The sequence below is a fragment of the Mustela nigripes genome, chromosome 7 (assembly GCF_022355385.1).
Source record: "Mustela nigripes isolate SB6536 chromosome 7, MUSNIG.SB6536, whole genome shotgun sequence".
Classification (NCBI taxonomy): Eukaryota; Metazoa; Chordata; class Mammalia; order Carnivora; family Mustelidae; genus Mustela; species Mustela nigripes.
Genome location: NC_081563.1, coordinates 19,241,513 through 19,268,992, shown reverse-complemented (window position 1 = coordinate 19,268,992; position 27,480 = coordinate 19,241,513). Strand labels below are relative to the sequence as shown.

Here is a 27,480-nt window from a genome sequence, read left to right as displayed (position 1 = left end):
TTCCTACCCCCCAACCCCCCACATTGCATCTCCACTTCTTCATATCAGGGAGATCATATGATAGTTGTCTTTCTCTGATTGACTTATTTCGCTAAGCGTAATACCCTCTAGTTCCATCCACGTCATCGCAAATGGCAAGATTTCATTTCTTTTGATGGCTGCATTGTATTCCATTGTGTATATATACCACCTCTTCTTTATCCATTCATCTGTTGATGGACATCTAGGTTCTTTCCATAGTTTGGCTATTGTGGACATTGCTGCTATAAACATTCAGGTGCATGTGCCCCTTCAGATCCCTACATTTGTATCTTGAGGGTAAACACCCAGTAGTGCAATTGCTGGGTCATAGGGTATCTCTGTTTTCAACTTTTTGAGGACCGTCCATGCTGTTTTCCAGAGTGGCTGCACCAGCTTACATTCCTACCAACAGTGTAGGAGGGTTCCCCTTTCTTCGCATCCTTGCCAGCATCTGTCGTTTCCTGACTTGTTTATTTTAGCCATTCTGACTGGTGTGAGGTGGTACCTCGTTGTGGTTTTGATTTGTATTTCCCTGATGCCGAGTGATGTGGAGCACTTTTTCATGTATCTATTGGCCATCTGGATGTCTTCTTTGCAGAAATGTCTGTTCATGTCCTCTGCCCATTTCTTGATTGGATTATTTGTTCTTTGGGTGTTGAGTTTGCTAAGCTCTTTATAGATTTTGGATACTAGCCCTTTATCTGATATGTCATTTGCAGATATCTTCTCCCATTCTTTCCATTGTCTTTTGGTTTTGTTAACTGTTTCCTTTGCTGTGCAAAAGCTTTTGATCTTGATGAAATCCCAATAGTTCATTATTGCCCTTGCTTCTGTTGTCTTTGGCGATGTTCCTAGGAAGAAGTTGCTGCGGTTGAGGTCAAAGAGGTTGCTGCCCGTGTTCTCCTCAAGGATTTTGATGGATTCCTTTCTCACATTGAGGTCCTTCATCCATTTTGAGTCTATTTTCGTGTGTGGTGTAAGGAAATAGTCCAATATCATTTTTCTGCATGTGGCTGTCCAATTTTCCCAGCACTATTTGTTGAAGAGGCTGTCTTTTTTCCATTGGACATTCCTTCCTGCTTTTTTGAAGATTAGTTGACCATAGAGTTGAGGGTCTATTTCTGGGCTCTCTGTTCTGTTCCATTGATCTATGTGTCTGTTTTTGTGCAAGTACCATGCTGTCTTGATGATGACAGCTTTGTAAAAGAGCTTGAAGTCCGGAATTGTGATGCCACCAATTTTGGCTTTCTTTTTCAATATTCCTTTGCCTATTTGAGGTCTTTTCTGGTTCCATATAAATTTTAGGATTGTTTGTTCTATTTCTTTCAAAAAAAATGGATGGGATTTTGATAGGGATTGCATTAACTGTGTAGATTGCTTTAGGTAGAATAGACATTTTCACAATATTTGTTCTTCCAATCAATGAGCATGGAACATTTTTCCATTTCTTTGTGTCTTCCTCAGTTTCTTTCATGAGTACTTTATAGTTTTCTGAGTATAGATTCTTTGCCTCTTTGGTTAGGTTTATTCCTAGGTATCTTATAGTTTTGGGTGCAGTTGTAAATGGGATTGACTCCCTAATTTCTCTTTCTTCTGTCATGTTGTAAAGAAATGCAACTGATTTCTGTGCATTGACTTTATATCCTGACACTTTACTGAATTCCTGTACAAATTCTAGCAGTTTTGGAGTGGAGCCTTTTGGGTTTTCCACATATAGTATCATATCATCTGCAAAGAGTGATAGTTTGACTTCTTTGCCGTCAAATTGAGACTCTTAACATCTAATTGATGAGACTATAGGGAGGGCTAAATGAGCCTTTTTGTGCAAAAGCCCCTGTCAGGTATGTGACACTACATTCTTAATAACCATAGCTCCCAGTTCAGGACAAAAAACGGCAGAAAGCAACCATTACAAGAGTAGACTCAAAGAGTATCTTGACAAAAAGGGAAACAAAATGAAATGAGTAAAAGAAAATGAAACTTAAACAAGTAAGGAAAGATAAAGATATAGGGAAAGTAAGAGAATAAATAATAAAACAATGATATAATAAGCTACAAAAATAAATAAAAGTATACTAGTAATAGTAAATTAACTAAATTTTCCAGATAAAAAGCAGCAGTTGTCAAATGGATATTTTAAAAGATTGGACTTTATGCTGTTTATAAGAGATAGTGGGGAAAAAAAGATACAAAAAGGTTGAAGGTCAAGGATAAAAGGACATACAGGCAAAGTACCAACAAAAGAAATTTATTGAAAGTCTATTAATCTCAGAAAATAGATTTCAGGGCAAAAATCTTTACCAGAGAAGCTAAAATGGTACATTTTACACTTGGTATATTTGGTCACAATAAAACTTTTTTTTTTTACCAGATATAGTTTGCCAGAGATAAAAAGATGAAGTTAACAATTCCACAGAAATAATACACATTTACTAATGTAGCTATAAAATATATAAATAATATTAATAGGGCACAATAAGAAGTGGAAAAATACATTATTAAAATGGTAATCTTAACACACATCTCTCAGCAATTGTTAGAATCATTAGACAAAAAAACAAACTATGGAAAATTTGAAAGTACCCAATAGTTAATGATTACACATTCTTTTCAAACACACACACAAAAATTGATCACATTAAGGAAGCCTCAAAAGAGAATTAATATTATATAGACTATAGTCTGTGACTGTAATGCATTTGGCTTAGGAATCAATTCACAGAAAGATGACAAGAAGAAAACCGGTAGATTGGTTATTGAACGTTTAGTTGATAATGAACAAATTCCTAGGACAACCTTACTTACCAAAGCTGGTTCAAGATATAATAAAAAACCCAAATAGTAAAATCATTAAAGAATTTGAATGAGTAGCGTAAAAGCTTTACAAAGTAATCAATCAGGCCCAAATGACTTGAAATGAGTCTCTCTCTCTCTCTCTCTTTTTTTTTTTTTAATTTTATTTATTTTTCAGAGAGAGCACACACAAGCAGGTACACGCAAATGTCAGGCAGAGGTAGAGAGAGAAGCAGGTTCCCTGCTGAGCAAGGAGCCTGACTCGGGACTCGATCCCAGGACCCTGGGATTCTGACCTGAGCTGAAGGCAGCAGCTTAACCCACTGAGCCACCCAGGCGTCCCTTGATATGAGTTTCAACAAGCATTCAAAGAAAAGATGAATTCCAGTATTGTGTAAAACTTCCCAGATTCCAGAAAAAATAATGAGCATTCCAGTTTCATTGTTGAGGCTAGCATAACCATACCAAAGCCTTATGAGGACAGCAAGAAAGGAAAATTACAAGCTGTCTTCATGAACAGGAATGAAAACCTAAAGAAAGTAATATGAAAATGAATCTAGCAGTATATATGAAAGATAATACATCAGGACCACACTGCTTTTATTCCAGCAATTAAAGATAAATTATTATAACTTAAACAAATTCATAGATTGATTAATTAAGTCCATATAATCATTTCAAAAGATTTACATAAAAGATTTAATAAAACCCAATATCCATCAATAACTTAAGTGCGCACACAAATAGGCCAAAAAAACTCTTTTAAACAAAAAATCTTAGCAACCTAATATATTTATAAAAGCTGATAATATCTATTATACTTACTGTTGAAATTATTTAAGATTATTAATTAAACAAAGAAGCTTAGCTGTCACCACTTCCATTTAGCATTTCATTGGTAGTCCTAAGCAGCATAATAAATACTGAAAAGGTGTTTGAATTGAAAGGAAACAAAATTGTCATTATTTGAAGATGACTGTCAGTGTAGGAAGTCTGAAAGAATCTTCTGATAAATCAGTAGAGTTAAAAATTTCTCTGCATTGGGCGCCTGGGTGGCTCAGTGGGTTAAGCCGCTGCCTTCGGCTCAGGTCATGATCTCAGGGTCCTGGGATCGAGTCCCGCATCGGGCTCTCTGCTCAGCAGGGAGCCTGCTTCCTTCTCTCTCTCTCTGCCTGCCTCTCAGTGTACTTGTAATTTCTCTCTGTCAAATAAATAAATAAAATCTTTAAAAAAAAAAAAAAAAAAAAAAAAAAAATTTCTCTGCATCAAAGGGCACAAACCGAACATAGTGAAGAGGCAGATGATGGAATGGGAGAAAATATTTGCATATCGTATATCTGATTAGGGGTTCATATCCAGAATATAGAAAGAATTATAACTCAACAACAAAAAAACAAGTAACTCAATTGAAAAATGGGTTAGGGACTTGAATGAGCATTTCTCCAAAGGTGACATAAAAATGGCTGACAAACATATGAAAAGATAAGTGAATCACTAATTAGGGAAATGCAAATCAAAGCCACAAGGGGGATATTCTTCACAACTATTAAGATTGTTACTATTTAAAAAAAGAAAAAGTGTTGGTGAGTATGTAAAGAAATTGGAACCCATCTTTGGTGGGTTCTGCTGTAAAATTGTGCAGCCACTATGGGAAACAGCATGGAGGTTTCTTAAAAAATTAAAGATAGAATTACCAACAATTCTACTTCTGGTTATATACCAAAAGAATTGAAAATACAGCCTTGAGACATTTATACACTCATGTTCATAATAACATTATTTACAGTAGCTGAAACGTGAAGCAGCTCAAGTGTCTATTGATGGATGAATGGATAAACAAAATGATTCCATATGGTATACAATGGAATATTATTCAGCCTTAACGAAGAAAAGAAATTCTGAAACATGCTCCAACACGGAGGAACCTTGAGGACATTATTCTAAGTAATAGAAGCCAGCCACAGAAAGGCAAATACTGTATGATTCTACTTATATGAGGTTATCTAACCTTCAGCTGAGGTCATGATCCCCAGGTCCTGGGATCAAGCCCCACATTGGGGTCCCTGTTCAGCGGGGAGCCTGCTTCTCGCTCTCCCTCTACTGCTCCCCCTGCTTGTGCTCTCTCACTCTTTCAATCAAATAAATAAATAAATAAAATCTTTAAAAAGAAAATAACAAGTGGAAATTCAAAGGGTCAGAAATAATGAAGACACTCCTAAAGAAAATTTTAAGGTACTACTTGAGAAGATATGAGGAAGCTACAGTTAAATCCACATTGCACTGTATGGAGATAGAAATGGAATACTGAGTAGAAAACAAATGAACTATTTATTAAATAGTGGCAATTGGTTATCTCTATGTTATCTCTAAAGAATAAAATTGGATTCTTTCCTCATACTTACCAAAAAAGTCCGTTCTAAGTAGAATCAAATTAAGTATAAAGGAGAAAAACTATAAAACTTTAGAAGACAATGTGGGACAATACCTTTATGATCTCAGGGAAGGAATATTTCTTAAGATATAAAAAGCACAAAATATAAAGGAAAAGATTAATAAGTCGGGACTACAGTTATGGTAAAGATATCTGGTTATCAAAAACAAGCCTTAAAGTAGGAGTTATATGTGAGACATAACTTCTGTAGTGTTAAAATACAAAAAATATAAAGAACTCTTATGGGGTGCCTGGATGGCTCAGTCGGTTAAGTGTCTGCCTTCGGCTCAGGTCATGATCTCCGGGTCCTGGGATCCAGCCACCCTATGGTGCTCCCTGCTCAGTGGGAAATCTGCTTCTCCCTTACCCTCTGCCCAGCCCCCCAGCTTATGCTCTCTCATTCTCTCAAATGAATAAATAAAATCTTTAAGAAAAATAAAAGAACTCTTACAAATCAATAAGAGACAGGCAACCTGGTGAAACATTACACCAAAGACAGGACTAGACAGGAAAAGGCATGTCAGAGAAGAAACCCAAATGGCTCGTAAACATTCAAAAAGATGCTCAGTCTTTCTGGAGATCAGGGCATTGCAAATTAAAACCACATTGCCATTTATCACCCACTAGATTGGCAAATGTTAAAATATCTGACAATACTAAGGGTTAGCCAGAATGTGGAGATTTAGGAAGTCTCTCACACAGCTGACGGAGTGGAAATTAGTGTAACCACTTTGTAAAAACAAGTTGGCAGTGCCTAGTAAAATTGAATGTGCATAACTCACGATCAGGTAATTCCACTCTGATGAAACTCTTACACATGTCCACCAGGAGACGTGGACGAGAATGTTTATAGCCACATGGTGAGTGAGAGTGAAAAGAGGGAAACAACCCAAATGTTCATCAGCCATGCAGTGGATATATAAATTATGATGTAATTAAGCAGTGAAATACAATCCGTTGATGAAAAAATGGAGGACTTACAGTTACATGAATCAATACGGATGATCCGTAACGTAATTTTAAGTGAAAGCAGCAAGTTGCAGAAAAATGTACCTAAGCCTATATAGATTTTAAACATATGTTAAATAAATCATGTATTATTTGTACATAATTGCTGAAATGGTAAAATTAAAGACATGATTAATACAAAATCCAGGATCTAGGTTACCAGGAGAGGAGCAGGTGCGGTGGGGGAGGCGGCTGTTAGCACAAGATTCCCCCAGCAAGCTTGAGTGACTGCCATGTTTCTCTTTTTCAGGCAGAATCGTGGGTAGGTGGATATTTGTTTTATAACTTTTTAAACTGTACATACACATTTTATACATTCTGATACAGTTTTTAAATATTATAACCTGTAGTATTTTTAAGAGGTAGTAGGACATGTTTTGAAATTAGGTAATGTGGATTATTGAAGATGCACAAATTTTGAAAATCATCACCTAAGAGTCTGTTGGGAGGAGTTTTCCTTTTTCAGGTTAAGACTTCTTCATGTATTTATTAGTTTGTGAGTTCAAGTGACAGGAAAGGTACAGAGACGTTAAGTGGTGTCTCTGGCAGAGTGGCTTAAACGAGGTCTGTGGAAGGCACCTGTCCCTGCACCTGGGCCGCTTTTCTTCCTTCCTCACTTCTGTAAATATTTAGTGACCAACTGCCAAGCCCTGGGCATTGTCCTAGGGGCCCAGGAGCCAGAGAGGCCATGTGCCTAGCTTGAGCTTCTAGCAGTTTTCGGGTTCATGCTTACAGGTTTTGTTAATCTTAGCCTCCTAACCTAACGAGATAGCAAAATTCACTTCAGGTCTGTATCATAATTTACTCTTTCTTATCATTTTAAGGAAGTCATTTATTTACATATTTAGACAGCCTAGTTGAATGCATTGTCTGTAACATTTTCAGATTAATATATCCTTTTTGGTCTGGTCCTAGCCCAGTTAATATTCTAATTCCTGTATATATTTATTCTCAGTTTTTTCCCTTTCTGTGCATCTCAAAGCTCTTGATATGTTCTAATTCTTTGGAATTGACTTTGATGTACTAATTTTACCTTTCTGTGTATATATATTTTTATATTATTATTTTTTTAAAGATTTTATTTATTTATTTGACAGAGAGAGAGAGTACAAGCAAGCAGAGAAGCAGGCAGAGAGAGAGGAGGGGAAGCAGGCTCCCCGCTGAGCAGAGAGCCCTATGTGGGGCTCGATCCCAGGATCCTGGGATCATGTTCCGAGCTGAAGGCAGAGGCTTTAACCCATTGAGCCACCCAGGCGCCCCTTCTGTGTATATTTTTGAGACTCAAAGTTGGATCTGATCTTAAACCTTGACTTTAAAGCAGTATTTTCAAAAGCATTACAAGCATACTGCTAGAGATTATAAGGTGATACGAAGGGAAACATTATTTATTTTAATGATCATGGTATTAATTTAATTTATAATTTTATTATAAAATACACATATGAAACCTGCGGTTTCATGGTTGTTCTTGCTCAGGATGCAGCTAAAGTCAAGTCTCTGTGATAATCCATCTCACATAGACTGCGTGAACTAACGGCCAAGCTGTTCTCAGACACAGCAAAATATGAAATTAATATCCGGATTACAGATGTAGTGTTTAGTTATAACGGTGAATCAAGGTATTCTCTGATGTCTTCTGTCTCCTACTTGTGTTGTAACTCAAAAAATAAGCATATGTGGTTTGGTGAGGAAGAAGCAATCTAGAAAATTCATCTAGGCCAATTGTTCAAATAACATGTTTTGTTATAGGACAGGGTCTGGACTATAAAGACGAATGAGACCTAGACCCTGCCTTTCAGGACCACCAGTTTCACAGAGATAGTCACATAAAAAGTGCACCATAGTGTGGAAAGCGCAACTGTGGAAATGTCCATGGTAAATGGGTAGCTGGGAAATGTGGTCTCTGACTTAACGGAGCCAGGAGGAAAGCCTGCCCAGGGCAAGGCTTCAAAGTAGTCTTGAGAATGGAGCAGGAAACTTACAGAAAAACAGACCGGCAGAAGGCAACATCAGAAAGGCCTATGCCAAGGTAGAGACCTATAGGAACATGGCCTTTGGGCCAAATGACAGCTCATCTCATCATTGATGCTGGTGTGAGGAGAGGTGGGAGCCAGATATGAAGGCCTTTGTTAAGGACTGTGAGGGTGCGCATTTAGATCTTATTCTGTAAGGGATTATCAGCCTTTGAGAGGTGTTAGGCGGAAAAGTGACACGCGGTCTGGGGCAGTGTAGAAAACAGAAGGATCAAGTCACATTTCAGCCCGTCATCCGGTAAAAGGAGGATATGGAAACCACTTAGAGGGAATGTTTAGAGTTTCTGCTTTATATGACTTTTAGGAAATTAGGCTTCATTTAGATTTTGCCCAGAATTTAATATGTTGAAGGGGTTAGTGGTAGGTGATTTGGAGCCAATATATGAAGTTTCTGAAGAAATTTATATTATTCAGTCTGTATTATTAAAAAGGTATTAACTTTCCCTACATAGTCTTTTTTTCTTTTTCTTTTAAGATATATTTTGGGAAGAGTGATCCAGAGAGAGCAGGGGGGAGGACAGGGAGAAGAAGAGTGTCTTAAGTAGACTCCATGCTGAGCACAGAGCTTGACATGGGGCTCAATCCGACGACCCTGAGGCCATGACCTGAGCCGAAATCAAGAGCCAGATGCTTAACTGACTGGGCCACCCAGGCACCCTGTCTTTCTCTACCTAGTCTTTTCCCCCCACCCTTAAAGATTTTATTTATTCGTTAGAGCACAAGCACAGGGAGAGGCAGAGGCAGAGGCAGAGGCAGAGGGAGAAGCAGGCTCCCCACTGAGCAAGGAGCCTGACGTGGGGCTCAATCCCAGGACCTGGAGATCAGAACCTGAGTTGAAGGCAGTGGCTTAACCATCTGAGCCACCTAGGCACCCTTCTCTACATAGTCTTTTTTTTTTTTTTTTTTTTTTTTTTTTTTTTTTTTTTTTTTTTTCAGAGAGAGGGAGAGAGAGTGAGCACAGGCAGACAGAATGGCAGGCAGAAGCCGAGGGAGAAATAGGCTCCCTGCCGAGCAAGGAGCCCGATGTGGGACTTGATTCCAGGACGCTGGGATCATGACCTGAGCCGAAGGCAGCTGCTTAACCAACTGAGCCACCCAGGCATCCCACCCTTCTCTACATAGTCTTAAAGGCAAAGACAGTTTGCTTATTTTGTGTATTTAACACATGCGAGCAGCATATAAAAGTTCAGTGGAGATGCAGTACGGATATGACACATAACGGCAAACAAGTTCTGTTTTTCAGTTAGAGCAGGACATATGGCAGTATGCTGCAGAGTGAGTAGAATGAAATATTTACACCTTTTTGCAGTTAATATCCTTCCAAGGAAATCTCAACAATCATGTTATTTAAAGGGAATTGGGTGGGCGATCATATCAGTGTATGATGAGCCTCCTTTATATATGGGTTTCCAATGTGAGTATTCTGAATAACTTAATTGTGGCATATTGATTACTTTTGGGTGTATTTACTGATAAATCTGATCTCACTAGTCTTTGGATTTGCTGTATATTGTTCTACCTTACAGAGAAATGTATTAGTATGCCAGCTTATTCTCGTACCTTCGTGAATTTATAGTCAACGGGTCTGATGCTGACCGCCTGTGAATGTGAGGGCACTCATCTGAGTCTGTATACATAGCCAGACCCTTAGCACCAAATGTTCTGCCTCACATTTATTTTGGGAATATTCTCTTAATAGGCACGTTTTGGGATGTGACTTAGTCAGCTAATTTGCTAACATTCAAAAGCCATGAGCTCTCAGCATTATCTTAGCCTTTTAGAATTTTAGTCCAGCAAAAATTTCTGACTCTGATTGGGAAATTAACTATAACATCTTACCAAAAATGATCCAAAAGCATCAAAAGAGAGAGTTCATGCAAAGGGTACAGAGAGATGTTCACAAGGGAAATTAACATTAACTTAAGAGTGCGTAGTAGAAAGGAGGGAGTAAGCATAGAAATGAAGGACCACAAGTGACCTTGGAACAACTGTAGGTTCCTTTCTCTAGGCCCAAATAATGTTGATTATAATGCATCTTAGCTTCTATTTCAAAAGATATTTTCTGCAGTTCTTGTCACCAAGTTCTTTCAAAATTCTTTTTCATTCTTTTGAAGATTTAATTTCTTATTTCCTTATTTTCTACTTTGACACAGAAATCCCCTGCAAAGAAGCTGAGCCATGCAATTAGTAAATCTTTGGGGTGCGTGCCCACCAGAGAACCCCCGCATCCTGTTTTTCCTGAGCAACCAGAGAAACCACTTGACCTTGCAAATATAGTGTAAGTATACACCTAGGTATGGACATGGGTTGTACTGAAATGGAGACCTTGCTGAATCCTTTTGGATAAAAGCAACTTTACGTAACATGAACATTTAACCTTCTGGTTTTTACTTTACGTTTGGGGGAACTCAGGACCTCAAGATTTCATGTCTTCAAGTCACCATAAATATTTACTTGGAAGCTTAGCTGCTGAGCCCAGAGCCTAAGTAATTAATGATCTCAAACAGAAACATTAATTAATATATTGAGGAGTAATTATTGAACTGCTTTTAGCAAGGTTGCCTTTCTTTGTTTGTGTGTTCTCCCATAATCATTGGTAGAGATCATTTCTTCTCTGTGGCAGTAATGCCCATAGTTATTTTTAAATTAGTTTGGGCAACATGGAATTGAAAATCAACTTCATTTGCTTCTTTGTATTGAGAGAAAATTAGGAAACATAAGATTGTACTCTATAAATAAAACTAGTGTTTTATTTTTACTTTCTTTGAATATTCATGCTAAATGAAAGAAATTCAGACAGGAACCAAAAAGAGAAGTAGAGAAAGAGGAAGAGCAAGGAGAAGGAGAAATAAGAAAGTGTTAAGATTCAGCCTCTAAACTAAGATTCTTTACTCTGAATTAAATGGTGATGTTACGTGGCCTCCTGGATAAAGTCAAGAGCGGTATTGTTTTGTTTTTAGAGAGGGGGCAAGGGCAGAGGATAGAAAGAGAATCTTAAGCAGGCTCCACACCCAGCAAGGAGCCTGACACAGGGCTCGAGCTCACAACCCTGAAATCATGACCTGAGCTTAAAGCAAGAGTCAGATGCTTAACCAACTTAGCCACCCAGGTGCCCCAAAGTCAGTAGGTTGTTTTTTTTTTTTTTTAAAGATTTTATTTATTTATTTGACAGATCAAAAGTTGGCAGAGAGGCAGGCAGAGAGAGAGAAGGGAGGAAGCAGGCTCCCCGCTGAGCAGAGAGCACAATGTGGGTCTCGATCCCAGAACCCTGGGATCATGACCTGAGCCGAAGGCAGAGGCTTTAACCCACTGAGACACCCAGGCGCCCCATCAGTAGGTTTTTGATCATTATTAGTCTTTATTGGGCATTGACAGGTTTTTCTGTTGGAGTAGACATCTGTTTTCTTTTACCTCCCTCTAAAACACTTAGGGTTCTTGATCTTTTATTTTCTTTCTCATTCAATAATTTGAAAGACTTTTATTAAAATAGTATATACATATAAATTAGAAATTTAATAATACAGAAAACCATATAATAAAATACAGCACATCCTCCCACATTTCCTTGTGCTTTGTCTAGGTTTTTGATCAGTGAGATCTCTTTGCATTTGCATAGTAACTTGTTTCAGAGCCATTTATTGGATGATGTGTCATTCTCCCACTGACCTAATGAGCCACGGCTGTCATAAATGAAGCGTCCTATGTGCGTGGTCTGGTTCTGGGCTCTCCTGTTCCTGTGGCCCAACGGCCTGTCCTTGTGGCAACATCATACTATCTTAGTGACTATAAGGGGTTAAATAATATTTTTAGGAGGGTCTTGTCTATACTTTGCCCTTTGCTCTTCCATATAAATTTTAGAATCGGCTTATTGAGTCCCTCACAAAATTCTGTTTGGATTTTGATCAGAGATTCATTGGATCTAGAGATCGAATTGGGGACAATTGACGTCTTCTGTGTCCTGAATGTGCTCTCTCTTTCCATTTATTTAAATGTCATTTTGTGCTTTTCAGTAAAGCTTTACAATTTTCACCGGAAAGGTATATACGTTAGATTAATTCTTCCATACTTTCTTTTTAATGCTTCCATAATTTTAAAGATTCTTCTGTACATTTGTTGATGTTGCACATGTGCCTTTTTTTCCCTACAGTTTTTTTTGAGATATAATTTATATGCGATAAAATGCACCCACTTAAGTGTACAATTCAATGAGTTTTGGCAAAAGTATGCAGTCATGCAAATGGTGTTTTCATGGAATTATGTTTCTCAGCAGTGTATTGCTGGTATATGGAAATGCAAATTGTTTCTGTATCTTAATCCACTATCTGGTTATCTTACCTGATGTACTCATTAATTCTAGTAATTTGTACTCCGATTTTTTTGGATTTCCTATAAATAATTATATCACCTGCAAATAATGATCATTTTGTTTTTTTCCCTCCTACTCCTTGTAGTTTTAAATATTAATCATGCTTTTTTTTTCCCTTTTGGTCTTCTTGCACTGGCTGAACCTCCAGTGCAATATTGAACAGAAGTAGTTTGGTAGGCAATCTGCTGTTGTTGCTAATCCCAAGAGACAGCTCTCAGCATTCATTTAGTGTGTTATTTGATGTAGGTTTTGTAAAAACTGTTTATCAGGTAAAAAGAGCTTCCACTGTATGCCTCATTTCTAAGAGTGCTTTTTTTGGTTCATGAATGGATGTGGAATTTTATCAAAGACTTTTCTGCCTTGAAATGATCATGGGAGTTTCTTTATTCTATTAATATAGTGAATTATATGAAATTTTTTTAAACAGCCATACATTCCTGGAGTAAACACAAGTTGACTCTCCTTTTAATACACTGCTAGGTTTCATTTGCTAATGTTTTGCCTAGATTTTGCCCGTTTAAAAGTTAAATTGTCCTGTAATTTCCTTTGTTTTATTTTCTTTTTAGGGCAAAGTTTGCCCAGTTTGTTATCTTAAAAAGTTGAAGGCATTCTTTTTTTATGTTTTTTGAAACATCTTATTTAAAATTGGAATTATTTGCTCCTTCAATTTTTGGTGAAATTCACCAATGACATTATGTCTGCCAAAAGGCTCCTTTGTGGGAAAATTCTGAACTGTGAATTCTATTTTTAAAACAATTATAAGACCTAATTCTTATTTCTTTTTGAGTCACTTTAGAACATTTTTTATTTATAGGAATGTGTCAGTTTCATTTGAATTTTCAAAGTTATTGGCACAAAGTTCATAACATGTGTCTGTGGTGTGTGTACTAATGTCCCTTTTAAATTCTTCTTTCATATATTTATGGTTTTTCTCTCTCTTTGGTTTTTCCTTAAACACATCTTGCCTTAGGTTTGTCCTTTCTATTGGACTTCTAGAGGACTAACTTTTGGTTTTGATGATTCTCTTACTGTATGCATTGTATTTTTGAATATTATTTGTTTCCAACCTTATCTTTATTATTCCTTTTGTTACCATTTCTTTGGATTTATCTTGCTACTCTCTTTCTAACTTCTTTTTTTTTTTTTTTTTAAGATTTTATTTATTCGACAGAGAGCAAGAAAGCACAGGCACAGGGGGGATGGCAGAGGCAGAGGGAAAGGGAGAAGCAGACTCCCCACTGAGTAGGGAGCCCAAGGCGGGACTCAATCCCTAGGATCATGACCCAAGCTAAAGGCAATTGTTCAACCAGCTGAGCCACCCAGGCATCCCTCTTTCTAACTTCTTCAAAGATATGGTTAACTTACTCATTTCAGGTACCCCCTCCCCACAATATAAGCATTTTAAGATTATGAATTTCTCTCTGTTCTGAGTATGCCCAATTTTTCTTATGTAATTGTGTATTGTTCTAAATATTTTCAAAGTTATGATAAGAATTCTTCTTTAAAAATACTATACTTTGGGGGCACCTGGGTGGCTCAGTGGGTTTAGCATCTGCCTTCGGCTCAGGTCATGATCTCAGGGTCCTGGGATTAAGCCCCGAGTCGGGCTCTCTGCTCATCGGGGAGCCTGCTTCCTGCTCTCTCTCTCTCTCTGCCTACTTGTGATCTCTCTCTCTCTCAAATAAATAAATAAATAAAATCTTTTAAAAAATACTATACTTTCTTTTTTCTTTTCTTTTTGTTTTAAAATTTCTTTTGTTTTTTTTTTTTAAAGCAATCTCTGCACCCAGCATGGAGCTCACACTCCCATCCCTAAGGTCAAGAGTTGCACACTCTATGAGCTAAGCCAGCCAGGCACCAAAGCAGCATACTTTCTTAATTTCCAAACATATGAGGATTGTCTAGTTGCCTTTTTTGTTATTAATTTTTAGTTTAATTTTATTTTGGTCTAATAAGTGGTCCGGACTATTCAATTCTTTCAAATTTGTTTTGACATGCTTATTATGTGTAATATATGATCCAGTTTTTATTACGTTCCTAGTAAGCCTGAAAAATAATGTTAATTCTGTGCTTGTTTGATTTAGAGTTCCTAGTGAGTGAATGTATGTCCGTTAGGTCAAGTTCGTTAATCCTGTTGCTCATATCTTCAAAACTATACATATTTCACTAAGAAATTGAAAATTTGTTCTTATCTAGTGACTATCTTTGTTCCTAATAATTCTGTTTGTTCTCAAATCTATTTTATTTGCTAAACATCTTTAGTGTCTTTTGCTTGTATGAGCCTAGTGTAACTTTCCCCATCCTTATACTTGTAACTTTTCTGTGTCCTTAAGGGTTCAGGATGCTTCTTGTAAAATTGTAAGTGGATTTTAAAAATCTAGTTGGACAACCTGTCTTAACTGGTGAGTTTGGTCCATTTAAATGTATTACTATAATATTGTTATTATTATAATTAGTCACTATAAGTAAAATGGCTTTCATTATTGCTGTTATAAAAGTATTACTACTGTGATAATTGGACTTTTTTCTACTATCTTATCTTATGCTATTTATATTTTTTAAAATTCCCCTTTATTTGCCTGCCCCACCCTGGTCACCCTTTCCTCAGGGATAATCATTCTAATATGTTCATTGTACATCTTTTTACCAGGACATATTCTTGAAAACGAGGTAGCATTTTGTACGTTCTTTTAAAAAATTTATGTCAAGCGGCACTCGGCAGATTTTACTTACCCATTCTTCCTACCCAGCTGCCTTCAGATCTCTGCCTCCACAGTAAACGCTGCAGTAAACCCCTCCGATGGACTGGGCAAGAGTTTCTTTAAACCGGGGGGTCCTAAGTTAACGTATATCCTGACCAGAGGAAGAGTGTTGGGGAATCCGTTACTTTAGTGTAGACCTTCCTCTAACCTCTCCCATCTGAATTCAGGCCCCATTCGGCGGCCTCTCCCTGCTGTGCCTGAATTCAGACACTTTCAGATCAGTTTCACTAGCAAGTCACCTTCACCAGGCCTAGAAAAGAGGAGTCTTGGGCTGTGTGGTTTTGGGGAGGGGACCGAAAGAGACAGGAGGTGTTCTGCTTCTTACGTGGACTTTCAACCAGCCCTCTTATTGGTAATGCAGCCCCTCTCCGCTCTTTCAGAGGCGCCAAGCATCTCTAACGACTGAGCGTTCCTGCTCTTGTCTCAGGAGGACTCCATGTCCCTTGTCTCAGGAGGATTGAACCCTCCCTGTCTCTAGTTTCTGTTGGAAGTTTAGTATGAATTCAGGCTAGGACTGAGAGTTTTGAGTATTGGAACCTTGAATTTTTGTTATAGATTCTTACCATTTTATATTTGCCTCAAGTCTTTTTTTTTTTTTTTTTTAATACTTTATAGGTCAAGTTGTGGTTTCCTGTGTCTTTCCTAATCCTGTTACCTTTTCTCACCCCACAGAGTAGCCGCTAACATTATTTTGGTATTTATTACTCTATACATGTTCTTATACTGTTACCAGATGTTCATGTACCCATAAAATAACATATTTTTTTAAAACTTTGTATAAATGGTTATGCTCTACATATACTTTTGTTAAGTTTATTACTTTATTAAATAGTGTGTTTTTGAGATTTACCCAGAATCTCAGATGGCATTCCAGTGAATGACTATACAATAAGTAGTCCATTCTCCTATCTATCGACAGACATTGGACTTGTTTCTAGTTTTTCACTACCATCTAGAATGCAGCTGCAAGCATTCTTATACAGAGAATTCCTCTAAGGTATGAGTGTAACTGCTGGGTCCAAAGATAGGAATATCACATAATCAAGATAGATTAGGTGATAATGCAGTAGAAAATTAACCCCCACGCCTCCTGGTTCAACACATGGATGTTTATTTGTCACTCATGCAAAGTCCCTCACGGATGGGAAGGACTCTGGTACAGCTGAACTAGGGACAGTGGCTCAGTGGTTTAGGCTGCTTCAGTTTTTGGCTCCTCATCTTAATGTGAGGCCTCATTGATTCCTGCAGCAGGGGAAGGGAGCCTATGGGGAGCTCACACCCATCTTCCTGTATTCAGAAGTGACACGTGTCATTGCCCTTACAACTCTACCTAGCTTCACTGGTATGTCATCTTCCACATACCTAGGAGAGAGAGGAGAACTAGATATCGGTCAGCTCTAGTAATATATATGCAAGTGTCTTCATCTTTACTCTGTGTTACCAGACTAGGCATTACCTAGAACTCAGATTTTATATTTCAAGTATTTATTAATCTAAATTATTCCCAAGGCAAGAATATAGTCAGCAGGCCAGTCAGAAAACACAATATAGTGGCGCCTGGGTGGCTCAGTGAGTTAAGTCTCTGCCTTCGGCTCGGGTCATGATCCCAGGGTCCTGGGATCGAGTCCCACATCAGGCTCTCTGATCAGTGGGGAGCCTGCTTCCCCCCCCCCCCGCCTGCCTGCCTGTCTGCCTACTTGTGATCTCTGTCTGTCAAGTAAATTAATAAAATCTTTAAAAAAAAATGTTTATTAAAAAAAGAAAACACAATAAAGCTTCCTTTTTAGATTTTGATGAAACTTTGAGCAATTAATCCTGTTTGGGTTGACTAGACAACTTTTAAAGTCCCTTTCAGCTTTGAATTTCTCTGTTTTGTAGATTTTTCTTCTATATTCACATGTCACTGGGTCCCAGATTTCGCTATTGTCAGGGTCACTCGGCATTAAAAACCATAGATTACCAAGTCACTTTCATTCTGGGTTAGGTCAGCTAATGATTATTCTGGGGGTGGCCTGCAAATCTATCTTGAAAAAGTTTCTTAGTGGATCTGATCAAATTATGCAACCACTTCATTAGAATATAAATGGTTTTAGCTGTATGAACAAGCTAGTAATTCGGTATTAAACATCCAACATACATATAGAATACAACTAAAATGTATGAACAGCAATTCTTAACTCTTGCTGAGATTCCTTTTTTTTAAGATTTTATATATATTTTTGACACAGATAGAGCACAAGCAGGGGGAGCAGCAAGCAGAGGCAGAGGGAGAGGCAGGCTCCCTGCCCAGCAGGGGGCCCAATGCAAGGCTCAATCCCAGGACCCAGGATCATGACCTGAGCCAAAGGCAGCCGCTTATCCGACTGAGCCACCCAGGTGCCCCTGAGATTCTTAATTGTCCATTCATTTAGCAAATATTTACTGAGAACCTTACAGGTACTGTGCAAGGTGCAGATGGTACTCACACAGTGTTTTGCTTCGGTCCATGTACGTTTGAGCGAGTGAGGTAGGCAGTTTCATAAATGGCTGCGTCTGCGGGCTTCCACAAAGAGTTTGAGGTAGAGCTCTAAAGAGGAGAGATCTGGGAGGAGTGGGCTGCTGTGCATTTCCAGTCGTGATCAGGAAAAGAAAGTCTCTGTATTGTACTGAGAGATGAAGGTGGGCCCAACATTTGAATGCTTAAAGTCAGCAAACTATTTCGTTTGAGTAGGATCATGATTATTTTAATCATTGTTTTATTATATGAATATTAATTATTTTACAGCATTCTTTTTTAGACAAAGAATGGTTAGTTATCTTGCACTTCAGGAGTCTTTACACATCGTAGGTATTACTTTCAAACACCTAAGTTGTTTATATTTGTTTTACTAAATACTAGTGATCTCGGTTCAGATGAACCCCATCTACTGAAGGGGTTAGGACGGGGGATAAAATCCAAAGGACTAGATGACCAACCTGGTTGAGCCTTCCCCTAGGCATTGCTCACAATATTTAAAAGATGGGATCTGCTAGAAAATCTGACCTTTCCCAGCTGGATCTTTCTCAGAGTAGAGAATAAGGTTTCTTACTAAAGTTTTTAGTTTAAAGATCAAATTTGTTAATTTTTTTTCTTTTTTCTGGCTTCCATTTCATGTTTAACATTAATGTTCTCATCTCAAAATTATAAGGATACACCTGTCTATAAAAAGTTTCTTATTTCTGGATTTTTTTTCTTTTTTTGTTGTTGTCACCTATGAGACAGGAATTTAAGGGTATTTCTTTCCCAAAATGGATAGCCATTTATCCCAACTCCATTATTTTCCTGCTGATTTGTTGCAGTTTTTAAATTTTGCTTCCCTTTTAACAATTAATACTCACCTTGACAGTCTGAGAAATAACATAAAGCACATATGTGTCTGTATCTGTAAAAGAATTCTATACAAGGCGTCTTTACGTTATAGTCTGTCTTCATCTTACTGGCAGGCTAAGAAAGGCTTTTATGAAGAATAACATTTATAGTAAAGCCTAAAAGATGAATAGAGATTAGGTGTGTTCAGCATCAGTGGAGGAATATTCCCAGCAGAGGGGAGCAGTAGGCCAGAGAGCAAGGGGAAGGCAGCAGAGGGGGCAGAGGCAACCTGAGATTTTGGACATGATACTGAATTGAAGGGTTTTTGATAGTAGAGAGAGAGGTTGAATTTTGCATTTTAACAAATCACTGCCTGCTGTGTAGAAGTCGGGAGTGGGGACAAAGGTGAAAAAGAAGAAGCCAGCTAGACGAGTTGTTTTTTTTTTTTTTTCAGAGGCCAAGTGAGAGATGGTGGAGGTTTGGACTCTCATGGTGGTAATGAGAAAAGTTTGTGAACACATAAGGAATTTTAGGTTTTACCATTATTGGACTCCCAGCAATAAAATAAAAGCTCCAATGGAAATGTGGGACAGGAATTGAAATTAAGTATGAGATAAAGTATATTTTAATGTTCATTGCTTATATTTTATGTTGACATAGAGATTTTTCCAGATAATCCTAAATTCAAGTGTTGATATTTATTGAGCACCTATGCTGTTCCAAGCCCTTTGCTTACCTCTTTTGTGTACATTATTTCATTTAACCCAATGGCAACCTTCGCAATATGAATACCGTTCACCTATAATGGGTCAGGAAACGGCATTAGTGAGTTTCAGTGACCTGATTATGCAACTCAGAATGATGGCGTTGGGACTGGACTCCACCCCCCAGACTCTTTCCACTGTACCTCACTTTCCCATCAGGTAGACCTGGGAAGAAATTTTCACTGTGGGTCTACACAGTAACTGAACGATTGTTTGAGCTCTGTGGTTTGTTTTGGAATCAAGAGAGGACATTGAAGAGTCTTATGTTGGTTGATTGAAAAATAGAAGGGAGGCAGTGTGGTATGATAGAAGAGAAACCAGGTTAAAAATAGAGACATCTGTTGGCTTTACTGGTGATAATAGAATTTAATTATCTCAGGATATTGTTTAAGGTTAATGTATTTGAGAGTACTTTTTTAAAAAGATTTTATTTATTTATTTATTTGAGAGAGAGAGCATGCACATAGGGAGGGGCAGAGACAGAGGGAAAGGGAGAGAATCTCAAGCAGACTCCACGCTGAGTGGGGAGCCTGAAACAGGGCTCAATCTCATGATCCCGAGATCATAACCTGAGCTGACACCTAGAGTCGGATGCTTAGTCAGACTGAGGCCTCAGGTGCCCCTGAAAGTACCTCTGAGAGGTTAGGATGCTATCATACTGGATTCTAAACTTTTAAACTCTTTTCCTTAGACTTAAGTAAATTATATCACAAAAATGTAACCACAAGGGCTGGGACTCTGTCTTATTCTTTACTGAGCTCCCTGTGCCCAGAATAGTTCCTGGTGCTTGGTAGGCATTCAGAATGCTTTGAATGAATGAATGAATGAATGAATGAATGAATGAATGAATGGTACTAGCATGGTTTATATAAACAGAACTTCTACCTCATCCCCTCCTCCGCCCTTTTATGTTTGTTCCTTCAGAAAATGGTCACGTATAGGTCAGGTACCTACATTAAGTCTCCACTAGATGTCAGGCATATTTCCTTAATTGGTTCATTGTGTTTTGTTTTGTTTTTTTCTTATCTGGTGAGTTGAGAATATTAAGTAAACAAGATTTTTCAAATAAGCCTCAAACAAAACCAATTCACTTATCATCAACACTAGCAACTTCCCTTATGAGTCTCTGAGAGAAATTAGTCGTTTCTTTCAGTCCAAACATCTTTATAAAACTTTCTGGCTCTTGATGTCTGATAGACTTTTTTGCTAGCCTAATTCAAGCAATTTGTTGTTGCTTAAGATCTAATTATCTAACCACACAGTCTTTATACCTAATTTCTTTAATTAGTGGTTAATCACTATTATATTTCAGTTTATGGTTATTTATTTCTGAGAGATGGCAGAACTTCCCAGTGTTGGCTTAGTGTATTTATTCCTCTTGATTTCGTCAAGGAGAGAATGACCAGCATCCCACTGGACACCTGGGATTGATGTGCTCTCCTAAACAGAGGTTGGCAAACTACAGCCTGCGGGTGAAGTCCTGCCTGTTGCCTGTCTTTTGTGGCCCAGGAGCTGATAATGACATTTTTAAATGGTCAAAGAGAAAAAAAAAATTCATGAAATAGAAAGAATAATAACAATATTTTGTGAAAATTGTATGAAACTCAATTTCAGTGTTCATAAATAAAGTTTTGTTTGGACAAGCCACACTTAACTCCTTTATATATTGTCTTTGCTTTCAGGCTACAGTGGCAAAGTTGAATCTTTGTAATTAAGGTTGAATGACCCTCAAAACCTAAAATATTGTACAGCATAGGAAATCTAGTCAGTGGTACTGTAATAGCGATGTCTGGTGACAGATGGGAGCTACACCTGTGCTAAGCACATCAGAATGCATAGACTTGTTGAATCACTGTATTGTATACCTGACGCTAATTAACATTGTGTATCAACTATACTTCAATTAAAACAACAACAACAACAAACCTAGAATATTTACTGTCTGGCTCTTTAGAGAAAAAGTTTTGCTGACCCCAACTCTTAAGGAAGGGTTGATAAAAACTGCAAATTTAGGGATCTTTGTGCTTTTTGATATTTTTTTTCTGAATTCTCATCATCATCTTTGATGGTTCAGGCTGTTTTTTCAACCCAAGGGTGAAGGTTAATTGGTAACTTCTTCTGTTGAAGCAGTTGGATAAAGTTTGTTACCTAGAAACCAGACTGCCTTATTGTTTCTTGCTGCTTATGCATATATAAATATGTAGCCAGTTTGAACAGCTGAGCCAACCAGTTTTTTTCCATACTTTGTCTCAAAACAGAATTAACCTAGATAATAAAAAAATCATTATTTAAATGAGAGTTATAATTAAACACTTTAATATGGCTGTTATTTGTTCTATTTTTTTTTTTTATTTTTATTTTTATTTTTTTTAATTTTTTATTTTTATAAACATATATTTTTATCCCCAGGGGGACAAACCATAAGTGACTCTATTTGTTCTATTTTAACTGCTCTTCTATTTAATGCTTATTAGACTGTCTGTGCATTATTTTGATTTGATCAAAACAAAACTGTCCTTTTTAAAATTTCAACTTCAGAGATTTTTTTTTTTAACTTTAGACAACTATGCTTGAAACATCTCATCCTTATAGTATTTGTGAACCTTTTTGTAAAATATGAAAATTCTGTTTATTTTTATTCTTATTCATGATGACTTTAAGTAAATCAGTACAAATTTGTGAGACCAGGAATAATGTAAGACCATGTGTAAAAACCTGTGAAATTTTTAAGACTGTATGAAAAAACAACTACTCGATGAAAAAATAACTCCTTATTTATTTTGTTTAGATACCAAAGTGCATTTTTGTGATGCTTCTTCTTTTTATTTTTTTTAGATTTTATTTATTTATTTGTTGGAGAGAGCACGCGCGCAAGCACAGACAGAGTGGTAGGCAGAGGCAGAGGGAGAAGCAGGCTCCCTGCCGAGCAAGGAGCCCAATGTGGGACTCGATCCCAGGACACTGGGATCATGACCCGAGCTGAAGGCAGCCACTTAACCAACTGAGCCACCCAGGCGTCCCTTGTGATGCTGCTTCTTTTAAAATGATGGATAAAACTGGATTTGGAGATTCCTTTTGTGACAAGAATGCTTCTGGCTAATTGTCCTGTGCCAAACCGAATGCATTGTTAGCAGCTTTTTGTATAAGCCAAATTTGGGTGTTTTCAAAGAGAGTTATTAACTGGCTTGAACTGTATTCCCGAACAAATTGTAGGGTGTTACAGAATTTATAATGTTGATATGTTGGTCTGGATTGAAATCACTGTCTCCCACAACTATTTACTGACTATTGTGACTGAGGCTCTGTGCATGTTGCTGAGTGTAGAGTTTCATTTGAGAAGACTGACAAGATGATACTTTTCTCTTAGATTGCTAAATGAATCTGATGTTTTAGTCACTTGAAAGGAGTGTCAGATTCATTTTGGGTGTCTTGGTCTTTGGAGATTGAACCTATTTAGAAGGTTATAATTTTAGCTACTTCCAACAGGTAAGTGTTATACTTTGACTCTTAGATCATAGCTTATCTGATACTAATTCTGTCTTGCACTTTGCTGTAGTGATTTTGAAAAACCTAGGCAATGGTGACGTAACCTGCCCACCACTGGGCCAACAGATACCTTTTATTTCAGGTCTATCTAATTTAATCTTTGGAGGAAAAAAAAAGCTGCTTTTTATTCTCCTGTTCATATAGCCTGGAATATGAATGTTCTTATGGCTCTTCAGGGTCACGACTCATCTGATACTAATTCTGTCTTAACATTTTGCTGGGATGATTTTGGAAAACCTGGCACCTGAGGAATACAAGAGATTCTCTTAAGGCTTTGAGCTTCTCTTCATCCTGGCTTGCGTGATGTCTCTTTGGCTCCATTTCAGGCTGAAGGTCCCAGTTAATTACTCTCTTCTGGGGTTAGGGCACTTGCTAAGCCTGGAAGTATATCTCTCCAAAAAAGAAAGAAGGTCTGCAGAAAGCGCTGATACTAAGGGTCATGTGTCGTGTAAGGTGGTCCTAGAAGTAGGATGAAGTTTTTGCCTGAACTTCAGTGTTGGGGGGAGGGGAGGGTACACACGCTCTTGAACCACACATGTGTATATATGTACGTGTGTGTGTGTGTGTGTGTGTGTGAGGGTCAGGTGAACAGCACATGTGGTAACTGATTATGCTGCACTAAGGAGAAACAGTGTTATTTAATACAATAAAACACAGCGTTTAATCCTAGGAGGGTAATTATTTACAAGTGGTGTGACTTTGGTCTACTGAGTTTCACCTCCCCTCCTTGAGATTTTCTCACTCTGTTTACCATTATCGTAAAGTACTGTGCTTCTAAACTCTACATTTAACATGGTCTAAACACCATCCCCTGGTTTTTTCTCTTCTTTTCATTGTGGTAAATACACATAACATGAAATTTACCATCTTAACCACTTTTCAGGTGAACAGTTGAGTAGTATTAAGTATATTTATATTGTTGTGAAACAGGTCTCCAGAAGCTTTTCAACCTGCAAATCTGAGACAACCTATCTATTAAACATCAACTTTCCTTTTACTACCAACCCGTGATAACCACCGTTCTACTTCTATATTCTATGAATTTGAGTACTTTAGATACCTCATCTAAGTGGAATCATTTTTTTTTGTGTGTGTGTGTGTGACTGTCTTATTCTATGCAACGTAATGTCGTCAGGGTTCATCTGCGTCATGGCCTGTTTTAGCACTTAGTTCGTTGTATGTATATGTCACATTTCGCTTGTTCATTCCTTCGTCAGTGGATGTTTGGTTGCTTTCACCTTTTGGGCTAATCCGAATAATGTTGCTCTGAGGATGGGTGTACCCATAACTCTTTGAGACCCCGCATTCAATTCATTGAGCTATATGCCTAGAGGTAGGATTGCTGGATGTTAATGGTAGTTCTACTTTCAGTTTTTGAGGAATCTTTGTAGTGTTTTCCGTCATGGCTGTGCCATTTTACATTCCTATGAACAATGTGCAAGGGCTCCAGTTTCTCTGTACCCCCACCAACACTTGTTATTTTCTTTATTCTTACTGCTGTTTTATTTAAAGTAGTCCGCCTAATGGGTATGAGGTAGTATCTCATTGTGGGTTTGCTTTGGCTTTTCTTTTTTTAATAGTTTCATTGAGATACAATTTACCTACCATAAAATTCACCCACTGTGACAGTTAAATAACTCGTAATGAATTTACATGATTTTGTAACCATCACCATCATCCAGTTTTAGAACATTTCTACCATCCAAAAAAGTTTCCTGCTGCCTATTTTTGATCAATTCCAGCTCCCACTGGTAGCCCCAAGGCAACCACTGATATACTTCTTATTTCTATGACTTTGCCTTTTCTAGCAATTTCTTATAAATAGAATAATATAAAATGTAGTCTTTTGTTTCTGGCTCTTTTGTTTGGCATAATATTTTTAAGGTTTATCCATATTGCATCAAGTATCAGTAACCTTTTAAATCAAAAACCTTTGATTTTTGATTGTTGAAAATACCTATTTATATGAATATACCACACTTTATTTATCCCTCAGCAGTTGTTGGACATTGGTTCATTTTCAGTTTTTGCCTGTTGTGGATAAAGCTGCTCTGAACATTTATGTTTTTGTGTGGATATTTTTTAAAAAACAAGTTTGTTGTTGTTTTAAAGATTTTATTTATGTATTTGAGAGACCGCACAAGATTAAAAATAAAATCTTAAAAAAAAAAAATCTTTGCCTGACTCAGGGTCACAAAAATTTTCTCCTGTGTGTTCCTCAAAAATTTTATAGTTTTAACCCTTAGATTTAGTCTATAATCCATTTTTATGTTACTTTTGAAGTAATTATGGTTGCTTAAAAAAAAAAAATCCCTGAAAAGTACTCATTCTTACTATTGGGGAAATCTGCTTTTCTTTGAGCTTTATTTTGTCCCAAGCCAAGCCTAGGGTATACCTATTATGGAATTTAATGCAGACATTAAGTCTCAGAATTGTATTTCATCGAATGGAATTTTTTTTTTTAAGTTTATTCATTCATTCATTTATTTATTTATTTATTTATTTTTAAGTAATCTCTGTACTCAGTGTGGGGCTCAAAATCACGACCCTGAGATCAAGACTCACATTCTCTTCTGACTGAGCCAGCCAGAGTCTCGAGTGGAATTTCTTTTCTTTCTTTTTTTTTTATTTTTTAAGATTTTATTTATTTGACACACAGAGATCACAAGTAGGCAGAGAGGCAGGCCCAGAGAGGGGGGAAGCAAACTCCCCGCTGAGCAGAGAGTCTGATGTGAGGCTCCATCCCAGGACCTTGAGATCATGACCTGAGCTGAAGACAGAAGCTTTAATCCACTGAGCCACCCACGTGCCCCTTGAGTGGAATTTCTTAATAGAATGTGTATACTGTGATCTGGTTGCAATTTAGAATAATCTCAATATTTCTCAGCATCTTTATAGGTCTTTATATTACCCACTTTTGATTAGTACCACAGTTTAGCATCTACTAAATTAGCCCTTTTAATTTTTCTTAAACCTCAAATCGATCTACATATTTCTAACAAATTAATCTTGAAATTACTTCCCTGTTTAAAAGTCTGCAAAACTCCATTGCCTATGGAATTAAGGAGGCACTCCTCAGGATGGAATTCAAGACCCTGTGTAATCAGGCCCCACCCCACTCTTTGAATCTTATCTTTTTCTGCTAAATTTATGTACTATAAAGCCTGTGCTGCTGCAGCCAAACCTACCTCCTTCTTACCCTTGAAAACTTTGTATCTCTTCCTGCCCCTCGGAGCTGACTCATGAACTTCCCAAGCCAACTACTCCTTTTCCTGAGTGCCCTTTTTTGCCTTTTTCAGGCTTTTCCTCTTTTGTTTATCCATGAGCCAAACAGGCTCCCCACTGAGCAGAGAGCCCGATTGGGAGAGGGGGCGGGGTGGCTCGATCCCAGGACCCTGGGATCATGACCTGAGCTGAAGGCAGAGGCTTAACCCACTGAGCCACCCAAGTGCCCCACTTTTCACTTTTTTAATGGAATTCTTTTTGGAACTTAAGTGACTTCTTTTTTCTCTTCAGTCATTTCTTTCCAGCTATCACCACCTCATGTTTAATTTTGTGTCAAGCCCAGCTGTGATTTTCCACCCATGTCCTGTGTCCAGTTTATGACAGGAAAAACCGTCTTGTCAAGAGCTTCTCCACAGTTTCTTGAGATGAATATTTAACATCTTCATTTTAAGAAATTGATTAAATTACCATCGATACCATCTGTGTGAACTTTGAGAGCTTAAAAATCTAGAAGTGGTCTAATATAGTGGCATAAAAATCTTGCTGACAGATTGGACGCAGAGTATGAGAGAAAGAGAAGTCAGTTTGGCCTGAATAACTGAAATAATAGAAATGGAGATACCTACAGGTAAAACACATTTGGGTAGAATTAGACCTCCATTTTGGACATGCCCCACGCTGGGCTCCGTGTTGGACATGGAGCCTACTTAAAAACAAAAACAAAAACAAAACCCCAAAGAGTTTGGACAAAGCTGATTCATGAAAGTGACATAAAGTTAAATTTTTAAATTATTGTGATCTTAAATGTTAAGTAGCAGTGGAAGGAAGGAGAGAAATAGGATTAAGTAGAAGTACAAGTAGTAACAAACTTTGGATTTGTTTGTTTGTTTTAAAAAATAGGGGAAGTGGGGTGCCTGGATGGCTCAGCCATGGTCCCAGGGTCCTAGGATCTGGTCCTGCATTGGGCTCCTTTCTCAGCGGGGTGCTAGCTTCCCCCTCTCCCTCTGTTGCTGCTCTCTCTCTCTCTCTGTCAAATAAACAAAATACTTTAAAAAAACAAAACAAAACAAGGAAAGTGACCCTAAGTATAAGATGATCTTTCCTAAGAAAAGGTCTCCAAAAACTAATTTGAACATATAAACCTTTAAATGAATCAAATCAAGTGTCTTGGCGTGGATATGGTGGAGTAAGTTACAAATCAAA

General features: G+C 37.6%; 1 protein-coding gene across 12 annotated transcripts in view; it reads left to right on the top strand.

The window, feature by feature from the left end:
• Positions 1-27,480, top strand: part of DTNB (dystrobrevin beta) — a 236,340-nt gene that overhangs the window by 112,926 nt on the left and 95,934 nt on the right. For all 12 annotated transcript variants that reach the window (XM_059405271.1, XM_059405274.1, XM_059405273.1 and 9 more), the window contains one exon: positions 10,440-10,564. In XM_059405271.1, the coding sequence (XP_059261254.1) occupies positions 10,440-10,564 (125 nt within the window). The remainder of the gene's footprint in view (positions 1-10,439; positions 10,565-27,480) is intronic.